Here is an 11532-nt window from a genome sequence, read left to right as displayed (position 1 = left end):
CACATGATGTAATATGTGAAGAAAATCAACATGTGTTTTCGTTGTGTTTTGGTGATCAAGTGATGCTTTCAATTTTGTAGAAACCGAAACAAACGTCAGTGGCGTGTTTGGCGGTGCAGAGCTGCCGGATGTCTGGACTACTCTTCCCACAAATCCTTGCGGGCCTATCACTTGACGTAATATGTATGCGACGTGAGGATTTTCTGCTGTATGCCAGAAGGACAAATCTAAACTTTAGGCTGGGTTGAAAGAACGAAACACCATGTCGGATTGTCAAGTACGTTCCTTTAAATATATGATGATAAATGTACGTTTTGTTGGTGGCTTACATTGTGTGTTGCCATCAACGTTGTGCGATGTTTGGGGCCTCCCGAGTGGCGCAGCAGTCTAAGGTACGGCATCTCAGTGCTAGAGGCGTCACTACAGACCCTGGTTCGATCCCGGGCTGTATCACAACCGACCGTGACCGGGAGACCAATAGGACATAGCACAATTGGCCCAGCGTCGTCCGCGTTATGGGAGGTGTTGGCCCGGGTAGGCCTTCATTGTAAATAGTAATTTGTTTTTTAACTGGCTTGCCTAGTTAAATAAAGGTTAAATGAAATTAAAATAGACTAGTTAGCCAACGACGTGCGTAACTCGATCATTGAGTTTTGGTACACAAGTACATTCACTTCCAATGGAGCGCTGCGTTTGGCTTGCAGTATTGGGTTGCAGAAGCAATTGCAGTGCGTTCTGTGAAATCGGAAGTATGCATCCAATTGTAGGCGTAGACTTGACAGAAATCGTAGAAAATGGTGAATGATGAACTGTTATGCACAAATATCCACCAAGTGGATTACATAATGAAAAAGTTTGATTGCAGAATTTATTATGCAACGTTGGTGCAACAACATTGTCGGGCTGATCAAGGTGTTGCCTATCTTTAAATGCAATCCATGCTTTGATTTATGTAGCGACCAGCGTGCTACATGAGATGGTGGTTAAATACCTTGATAGAAGTCCATTGAACATGAGTGAGTGATAGAACATTGAGTTGGATGGTTATCCTAGATAACTTTGCTTGTCTTCCACTTCAGCAACTGGATCAACTTTATTGAACCGTTATTCAACTAAGGTAGCTATGGCATTGTTCTGGATGACTGTTTTACACATTCAACATGCACCAAGTATTACACTAGTCGCGTTAATGTCATCCATTGTTGAGAAAAAAATTGAACTTTTCTGATCACATCAATAGTGATTGGTTTTAGCTATGTTGTTGAATAAAACGTGTGAATACAAAAACGCTCATTGGAACCAAGTGTCTAATATAGTGTGTGGTTTTGCTACAGAGGCAGCAACAGTAAGAAGATGCAGCATCTCTTTAACCAGAGAGCCTTGTGGCAATCAGCTGCCCTGCGCTCCATGCTTCTGGGCCCAGTTACCTTGCAGCCGTCCACTATCTTGGGTCCACGGATGGCCTCCTCCTTCCTCAGGAACGCTCGCCTCATCCCCAGCCCACGCTGGGTGAGCACATCAGGAGCAGTGTGGACCACAGCACCCCGTAAGTCCACCACGGAAGAGGACCAGAGCCAAGCTGACCCAGGCCAGGAAGATATCCTGGGGGACCGGTCCATTGGGCTGGTCCAGAGGTTCAGGAGGACTCTAAAGCAGTATGGGAAGGTCATGATTCCTCTTCACCTCATCACCTCCTCCATGTGGTTCGGGACGTTTTACTATGCTGCCATGCAGTAAGTTTTATTTCATCTTTATCTATGTAGGGAAGTTAAATTGTCTCTTTTGCAAGGGAGCTCTGTATCACAAAAATGCAGCATGAAATACAAAGTACATAATAAGGAACGAGTTAATTACAACAAGCAGTTCTTTGCTACGCTGCCATGCAGAAAGTTACGAGTAATACAGTTGTACAGCAATATCAAAATATTACTTAGCAAACTGAAATGAGAAGAAGGGACAAAGACAAACATTCATGTACAATGTGAGATGTTTTTCTGAGGCTGTTCCTGTTTCTCCTCTCCATATGGGCATTAGTGATAATGGGCTTTTCTCCATCCCAGGTCAACCTGCGGTTACTGCCTGACACAGACACCGCTGAGTCTCATTTAGATAGACAACCCTGATTGTTTAATAGTGTACGCCTGGCCTGCTTTATTTAGGCTCAGACTAGGGTGGGCCCAGTGATGGTCATTATTTTAGTTGTTGACACTTGACTGCTGTGGCATAGAAAATTAACCATATTAAATTTACCATTTAGGGGTATAAATGTGGTTCCGTTTCTGGAGTATGTTGGATTCCCGGAGAAGCTTGTTAAGCTGTTGGAGCATTCCCAGAGCGGCTATGCACTGACTGCGTACGCCATGTACAAGGTAAGAATGCTCATCTCATTGCATGTTGGACTATGGCAGTTCTTATGAGTGTTGTTCTTGAGCTAAATCACCACATTAATCTTTACACATCAAATCACATTACCCACAATGTCCATGTTGTTTATTGTCAGATTGCCACCCCAGCCAGGTACACCGTGACATTAGGGGGGACATCCCTCTCGATCAGGTACCTCCGTAAACATGGCCACATGACCACCCCACCGCCTGTTAAGGAGTATCTGCAGGACAAGATGGAGGAGACCAGAGAACGCCTCTCTGAGAAGATGGAAGAGACCAAGGACAGGTTCTCTGAGAAGATGGAAGAGACCAGAGATCGTCTGTCGGGGAGGATTGGGGATAACAAGGACAAGTTGGCAGAGAAACTCCAAGAGACCAAAGACAAAGTGTCTTTCAGAAAGAAGCCGGAGTAGATATCATGTTAATTCCTGGATATGATTAAATATATGTTCATATGGCCACTATAGCCCTTAAAGGATGGGTGGACACATCGCCCTAAACTGACTTCCTCAGACACTACATACTCATAACGTCAAAGCATTTCTCTTAACACCTCCATGTCTGCTTGACTGCAAATGGTAAGCTGCTGCACCTGCTCCAATAGGTTACAATGGATCTGGTAAGGAGAAAAATAGGTATATGGAGTTAAATGTAGAAAAATACATATGTTGAAAAATGGGTGCTATATTTTCTGGGAAATATTTAGATGAAGGAGTGATTCCAGAAGAACATGGTATGTGTGGTAGAGGAGTGGGCTTTGAATTGTTTCACTGCAGAAGTAGACTATTAAACACTTTAAGGTCCCCAGTCAGTCACAACCACAATATTCACACTGGCTCATGTTACAAGAAGGTTATTGTTGTTTTTACAATGTTATATTGAGAGATGTATCTGAAATATTAAAAAGTACTTGTCCTCCATTGGCTTGCCAATTAAAACATAACTATTCACAGTGAGATGTGCTACACGGTTTTCTAGGTTTTCAGCTGAAATACTCAAATATAACGGTGTTATTGGTGCAGTCTGAACCATGTTGGCGACATTTGGAGGAGGAAGCCTTAATGTCAAACTGACATTTCCTTTTGCAACACCATTAACATCAACACCATTTACAACACCACCATTTACAACACCATTTACAACACCATTAAATTCAAATAAAATATTATTTGTCACATGCTTCTTTAACACCAAATGTAGACTAACAGTGAAATGCTTCCTTTCGGGCCCTTCTCAACAATGCAGAGAGACATAATAACAAGGAATAAATATGCAATCAGTAGCGATAACATGGCTATATACACGGGGTACCAGTACTGAGTCAATGATAACATGTCTATATACACGGGGTACCAGTACTGAGTCGATGTGCAAGGGTACAAGGTAATTGAGGTAGATATGTACATATAGGTAGGGAAAAAGGATAGATAATAGACAGTAACAGCAGTATACTGTAGGTAAGGGTAAAGGATAGATAATAGACAGTAACAGCAGTATACTGTAGGTAGGGGTAAAGGATAGATAATAGACAGTAACAGCAGTATACTGTAGGTAGGGGTAAAGGATAGATAGACAGTAACAGCAGTATACTGTAGGTAGGGGTAAAGGATAGATAATAGACAGTAACAGCAGTATACTGTAGGTAGGGGTAAAGGATAGATAATAGACAGTAACAGCAGTATACTGTAGGTAGGGGTAAAGGATAGATAATAGACAGTAACAGCAGTATACTGTAGGTAGGGGTAAAGGATAGATAGACAGTAACAGCAGTATACTGTAGGTAGGGGTAAAGGATAGATAATAGACAGTAACAGCAGTATACTGTAGGTAGGGGTAAAGGATAGATAATAGACAGTAACAGCAGTATACTGTAGGTAGGGGTAAAGGATAGATAATAGACAGTAACAGCAGTAGGTAGGGGTAAAGGATAGATAATAGACAGTAACAGCAGTATACTGTAGGTAGGGGTAAAGGATAGATAGACAGTAACAGCAGTATACTGTAGGTAGGGGTAAAGGATAGATAATAGACAGTAACAGCAGTATACTGTAGGTAGGGGTAAAGGATAGATAATAGACAGTAACAGCAGTATACTGTAGGTAGGGGTAAAGGATAGATAATAGACAGTAACAGCAGTATACTGTAGGTAGGGGTAAAGGATAGATAATAGACAGTAACAGCAGTATACTGTAGGTAGGGGTAAAGGATAGATAATAGACAGTAACAGCAGTATACTGTAGGTAGGGGTAAAGGATAGATAATAGACAGTAACAGCAGTATACTGTAGGTAGGGGTAAAGGATAGATAATAGACAGTAACAGCAGTATACTGTAGGTAGGGGTAAAGGATAGATAATAGACAGTAACAGCAGTATACTGTAGGTAGGGGTAAAGGATAGATAATAGACAGTAACAGCAGTATACTGTAGGTAGGGGTAAAGGATAGATAATAGACAGTAACAGCAGTATACTGTAGGTAGGGGTAAAGGATAGATAATAGACAGTAACAGCAGTATACTGTAGGTAGGGGTAAAGGATAGATAATAGACAGTAACAGCAGTATACTGTAGGTAGGGGTAAAGGATAGATAATAGACAGTAACAGCAGTAGGTAGGGGTAAAGGATAGATAATAGACAGTAACAGCAGTATACTGTAGGTAGGGGTAAAGGATAGATAGACAGTAACAGCAGTATACTGTAGGTAGGGGTAAAGGATAGATAATAGACAGTAACAGCAGTATACTGTAGGTAGGGGTAAAGGATAGATAATAGACAGTAACAGCAGTATACTGTAGGTAGGGGTAAAGGATAGATAATAGACAGTAACAGCAGTATACTGTAGGTAGGGGTAAAGGATAGATAATAGACAGTAACAGCAGTATACTGTAGGTAGGGGTAAAGGATAGATAATAGACAGTAACAGCAGTATACTGTAGGTAGGGGTAAAGGATAGATAATAGACAGTAACAGCAGTATACTGTAGGTAGGGGTAAAGGATAGATAATAGACAGTAACAGCAGTATACTGTAGGTAGGGGTAAAGGATAGATAATAGACAGTAACAGCAGTATACTGTAGGTAGGGGTAAAGGATAGATAATAGACAGTAACAGCAGTATACTGTAGGTAGGGGTAAAGGATAGATAGACAGTAACAGCAGTATACTGTAGGTAGGGGTAAAGGATAGATAATAGACAGTAACAGCAGTATACTGTAGGTAGGGGTAAAGGATAGATAATAGACAGTAACAGCAGTATACTGTAGGTAGGGGTAAAGGATAGATAATAGACAGTAACAGCAGTATACTGTAGGTAGGGGTAAAGGATAGATAATAGACAGTAACAGCAGTATACTGTAGGTAGGGGTAAAGGATAGATAGACAGTAACAGCAGTATACTGTAGGTAGGGGTAAAGTGACTAGGCAACAGGATAGATAACCAGTAACAGCAGCGAATGTGATGAGTCAAGAGTTAGTGCAAAAAGGATCAACACAAATATAAACACAACATGTAAAGTGTTGGTCCCATGTTTCATGAGCTGAAATAAGATCCCAGAAATTTTCAATACGCACAAAAAGTTTATTTCTCTCAAATTTTGTGCACAAATATGTTTACATCCCTTTTAGTTTGCATTTCTCATTTACCAAGATAATCCATCCACCTGACAGGTGTGGCATATCAAGAAGCTGATTAATTAAACAGTATGATCCTTACACAGGTGCACCTTGTGCTGGGGACTATAAAAGGCCACTCTAAAATGTAAGGGTCTGTGCACAATTCCTGGAAGCTGAAAATGTCCCAGTTCTTTCATGGCCTGCATACTAACCTGACATGTCACCCATTGAGCATGTTTGGGATGCTCTGGATCGACGTGTACAACAGCTTGTTCCAGTTCCCGCCAATATCCAGCAACTTCACACAGCCATTGAAGAGGAGTGGGACAACATTCCACAGGCCACAATCAACAGCCTGATCAACTCTATGTGAAGGAGACGTGTCGCGCTGCATGAGGCAAACGGTGGTCACCCCAGATACTGACTGGTTTTCTGATCCACGCCCCTACCTTTTTTTAAAGGTATCTGTGACCAACAGATTCATATCTGTATTCCCAGTCGTGAAATCCATAGATTAGGGCCTAATGAATTTATTTCAATTGGCTGATTTCCTTATATGAACTAACTCAGTAAAACCTTTGAAATTGTTGAATGTTGCATTTATAACGAGCAAAGCCAGTGTGTCTATCTATGTGGATGACTCAACACTATACACGTCGGCTACTACAGCGACTGAAATGACTGCAATACTCAAAGAGCCACAGTTAGTTTCAGAGTGGGTGGCAAGGAATAAGTTAGTCCTAAATATTTCTAATATTAATAATATTAATAATAGTAATAAATAATGTGGAATTTGAGGAAGTTGAAATGACTAAACTGCTTGGAGTAACCCTAGATTGTAAACTTATGGTCAAAACATATTGATACAGTAGTAGCGAAGATGGGGAGAAGTCTGTCTGTAATAAAGCCCTACTCTACCTTCTTAACAACACTATCAACAAGGCAGGTCCTACAGGCCCTAGTTTCTACCTTCTTAACAGCACTATCAACAAGGCAGGTCCTACAGGCCCTAGTTTCTACCTTCTTAACAGCACTATCAACAAGGCAGGTCCTACAGGCCCTAGTTTCTACCTTCTTAACAGCACTATCAACAAGGCAGGTCCTACAGGCCCTAGTTTCTACCTTCTTAACAACACTATCAACAAGGCAGGTCCTACAGGCCCTAGTTTCTACCTTCTTAACAGCACTATCAACAAGGCAGGTCCTACAGGCCCTAGTTTCTACCTTCTTAACAGCACTATCAACAAGGCAGGTCCTACAGGCCCTAGTTTCTACCTTCTTAACAACACTATCAACAAGGCAGGTCCTACAGGCCCTAGTTTCTACCTTCTTAACAACACTATCAACAAGGCAGGTCCTACAGGCCCTAGTTTTGTCGCACCTGGACTACTGTTCAGTCGTGTGGTCAGGTGCCACAAAAAAGGACTTAGGAAAATTGCAATTGGCTCAGAACAGGGCAGCACGGCTGGTCCTTAGATGTCCACAGAGAGCTAATATTAATAATATACATGTCAATCTCTCCTGGCTGAAAGTGGAGGAGAGATTGACTTCATCACTACTTGTATTTATGAGAGGTATTGACATGTTGAATGCACCGAGCTGTCTGTCTAAACTACTGGCACACAGCTTGGACACCCATCCATACCCCACAAGACATGCCACCAGAGGTCTGTTTAAACTACTAGAACACAGCTCGGACACCCATACATACCCCACAAGACATGCCACCAGAGGTCTGTTTAAACTACTGGCACACAGCTCAGACACCCATACATACCCCACAAGACATGCCACCAGAGGTCTCTTCACAGTCCCCAAGTCCAGAACAGACTATGTGAGGCACACAGTACTACATAGAGCCATGACTACATGGAACTCGAAGCATCAAAAGCATCAATCATCATGAAGCATCAAACACAGGCACAGACACATGCATACACACACACACACTATGCATACACATGGATTTAGTACTGTAGATATGTGGTAGTGGTGGAGTAGGAGCCTGAGGGCACACAGTGTGTTGTGAAATCTGTGAATATATTGTAATGTTTTTAAAATTGTATAAACTGCCTTAATTTTACTGGACCCCAGGAAAAGGCAGCTAGTTTAGATCCATAACAAATACAAATATGTTTGTTCAGTATGGATATTTAAGTAGTTAACTAATAGCTACCTGGACTAACTATGTAGCAGTCTTGTTTAGTAGTCTTATAGCTTGTGGGTAGAAGCTGGTCAGGGTCCTGTTGGATCCAGACTTGGTGCATCGGTACCGCTTGCTGTGTGTATCTGAGGATCTACAATAGATACTGCACATATATATTCAACCACAAGGGCAAAAGGCAGCTAGTTTGGATCCATAATAAATACAAATATGTTTGTTCAGTATGGATATTTAAGTAGTTAACTAATAGCTACCTGGACTAACTATGTAGCAGTCTTATGGCTTGTGGGTAGAAGCTGTTCAGGGTCCTGTTGGATCCAGACTTGGTGCATCGGTACCGCTTGCTGTGCGGTAGCAGAGAGAACGGTCTGTCTTTTTATCAGTTAATATATAATAATAATATATAATAAATAATCCATTGTTGTATCTGAGGATCTACAATAGATACTGCACATATATATTCAACCACAAGGGTGTACTAATGAGCTATGTGAGACAAATAATATATTATAATTGAGGACTAGTGAAATGATATTATTTCAGTGTAGATAAGAGCAGGTTAAAATAAAAACACGACAGCCAGACAAGGCAGTGTATGAATCAAATACATTTGCATATGAATGGAGTGGAAATTAGCTGACTTCGTGAGGTAAGTAACATGAATGTGTCAAGCAGATTTCTTTGCAACGTTTAAGACATGGATTTCATTTTGTAATGTTAACAAGTTACCCAAAAGTAGTTAGAAGTAAGGTTTACATTTGATTAGCTAAACAAAACTTGTTGAAACAGCGAAATTGTCGCAGAAATCAGCCTTTTTTTGCATAGTGGGGATGAAAAGAACGGCATTTAGGCTGTAATGAGCTCCAAAATTCAAGTCATTAGGTCGTCACACCGTTGATATAGCAACGTCCGCTAATAGTTTTGGCTGAGGGGCATTATTTGGCATGACAGGCCAAATCATAGTCTGGCTGTGTGTTGATGGGTGTGGAAGGCACACTGTATATACAAAAGTATGTGGACATCCCTTCAAATTAGTGGATTCAGCCATTTTCAGCCACACCCGTTGCTGACAGGTGTATAAAATCGAGCACACAGCGATGCAATCTCCATAGACAAACATTGACAATTATGGTGGAAAAAAAATCACTAAAACTCTTATACACATGCGCTGTATGAGCCTTAAACCTGTATCAAATCAAATGTATTGGTCACATACAAATGGTTAGCAGGTGTTAATGCGAGTGTAGCAAAATGCTTGTGCTTCTAGTTCCGACCACACAGTGATATCTAACAAGTAATCTACCAATTCCACAACAACTACCTTATATACACACAAGTGTAAAGGAATGAATACGAATATGTACATAAAAATATATAAATGAGTGATGGCCGAACAGCATAGGCAAGATGCAGTAGATGGTATAGAGTACAGTATATACATATGAGATGAGCAATGTAGGGTATGTAAACATTATATGAAGTGACATTGTTTAAAGTGGCTAGTGATACATTACATCAAGATGGCAAGATGCAGTAGATGGTATAGAGTACAGTATATACATATGAGATGAGTAATGTAGGGTAAGTAAACATATAAAGTGGCTAGTGATAAATTGATTACATCAATTTTTCCATTATTAAAGTGGGTGGAGTTGAGTCAGTATGTTGGCAGCAGCCTCTCTGAGTTAGTGATGGCTGTTTAACAGTCTGATGGCCTTGAGATAGAAGCTGTTTTTCAGTCTCTCGGTCCCAGCTTTGATGCACCTGTACTGACCTCGCCTTCTGGATGGTAGCGGGGTGAACAGGCAGTGGCTCGGGTGGTTGTTGTCCTTGATGATCTTTTTGGCCTTCCTGTGACATCGGGTGGTGTAGGTGTCCTGGAGGGCAGGTAGTTTGCCCCCGGTGATGCGTTGTGCAGACCTCACTACCCTCTGCAGAGCCTTGCGGTTGATGGGCGGTGCAGCTGCCGTACCAGGCGGTGATACAGCCCGACAGGATGCTCTCGATTTTGCATCTGTAAATGTTTGTGAGTGTTTTGGTGACAAGCCGAATTTCTTCAGCCTCCTGAGGTTGAAGAGGCGCTGCTGCGCCTTCTTCACCACGCTGTCTGTGTGGGTGGACCATTTCAGTTTGTCCGTGATGTGTACGCCGAGGAACTTAACTCTCCACCCCTCCACTACTGTCCCGTCGATATGTAGATAGGAGGCGGCTCCCTCTGCTGTTTCCTGAAGTCCACGATCATCTCCTTTGTTTTGTTGACATTGAGTGAGAGGTTGTTTTCCTGACACCACACTCCGAGGGCCCTCACCTCCTCCCTGTAGGCCGTCTCGTCGTTGTTGGTAATCAGGCCTACCACTGTAGTGTCGTCTGCAAACTTGATGATTGAGTTGGAGGCGTGCATGGCCACGCAGTCATGGGTGAACAGGGAGTACAGGAGAGGACTGAGCACGCACCCTTGTGGGCCCCCAGTGTTGAGGATCAGCGGGGTGATGTTACCTACCCTCACCACCTGGGGGCAGCCCGTCAGGAAGTCCAGGACCCAGTTGCACAGGGCGGGGTCAAGACGCAGGGTCTCGAGCTTAATGACGAGTTTGGAGGGTACTATGGTGTTAAATGCTGAGCTGTAATCGATGAACAGCATTCTTACATAGGTATTCCTCTTGTCCAGGTGGGTTAGGGCAGTGTGATGGCGATTGCGTCGTATGTGGACCTATTGTGGCGGTAAGCAAATTGGAGTGGGTCTAGGGTGGAGGTGATATGATCCTTGACTAGTCTCTCAAAGCACTTCATGATGATGGAAGTGAGTGCTACGGGGCGGTAGTCATTTAGTTCAGTTACCTTAGCTTTCTTGGGAACAGGAACAATGGTGGCCCTCTTGAAGCATGTGAGGACAGCAGACTGGGATAATGATTGATTGAATATGTCTGCAAACACACCAGCCAGCTGGTCTGCGCATGCTCTGAGGACGCGGCCGGGGATGCCGTCTGGGCCGGCAGCCTTGCGAGGGTTAACACGTTTAAATGCTTTACTCAAGTTGGCTGCAGTGAAGGAGAGCCCGCAGGTTTTGGTAGCGGGCTGTGTCAGTGGCACTGTATTGTCCTCAAAGCGAGCAAAAAAGTTGTTTAGTCTGTCTGGGAGCAAGGCATCGTGATCCGCGACGAGGCTAGTTTTTCTTTTGTAATCCGTGATTGACTGTAGACCACATACCTCTCGTGTCTGAGCCGTTGAATTGCGACTCCACTTTGTCTCTGTACTGACGCTTAGCTTGTTTGATTGCCTTGCGGAGGGAATAGCTACACTGTTTATATTCGGTCATGTTTCTGGTCACGTCGCCCTGATTAAAAGCAGTGGTTCGTGAGTTCAGTTTTGCA

General features: G+C 42.6%; 1 protein-coding gene across 2 annotated transcripts; it reads left to right on the top strand.

Annotated features, from left to right (window-relative positions):
* Positions 1-128: 128 nt before the first annotated feature.
* On the top strand, positions 129-3343 carry mims1a (mitochondrial inner membrane scaffold 1a). Of its 2 annotated transcripts, XM_014143268.3 has the most exons (5): positions 129-277; positions 1080-1117; positions 1335-1733; positions 2258-2369; positions 2501-3343. In XM_014143268.3, the coding sequence occupies exons 3-5, from the start codon at positions 1354-1356 to the stop codon at positions 2798-2800; spliced, it is 792 nt and encodes a 263-aa protein (XP_013998743.1). In that variant the 5' UTR covers positions 129-277; positions 1080-1117; positions 1335-1353; the 3' UTR covers positions 2801-3343. The 2 variants fall into 2 exon arrangements, with proteins under 2 accessions (XP_013998743.1, XP_013998744.1); XM_014143269.3 differs by lacking the exon at positions 1080-1117.
* Positions 3344-11532: the final 8189 nt, after the last annotated feature.

The sequence above is a fragment of the Salmo salar genome, chromosome 14, assembly GCF_965601325.2.
Source record: "Salmo salar chromosome 14, fSalSal1, whole genome shotgun sequence".
Classification (NCBI taxonomy): domain Eukaryota; kingdom Metazoa; phylum Chordata; class Actinopteri; order Salmoniformes; family Salmonidae; genus Salmo; species Salmo salar.
The sequence above is the reverse complement of the archived record's forward strand: the minus strand, read 5'-3'. Positions and strand labels throughout refer to the sequence as shown.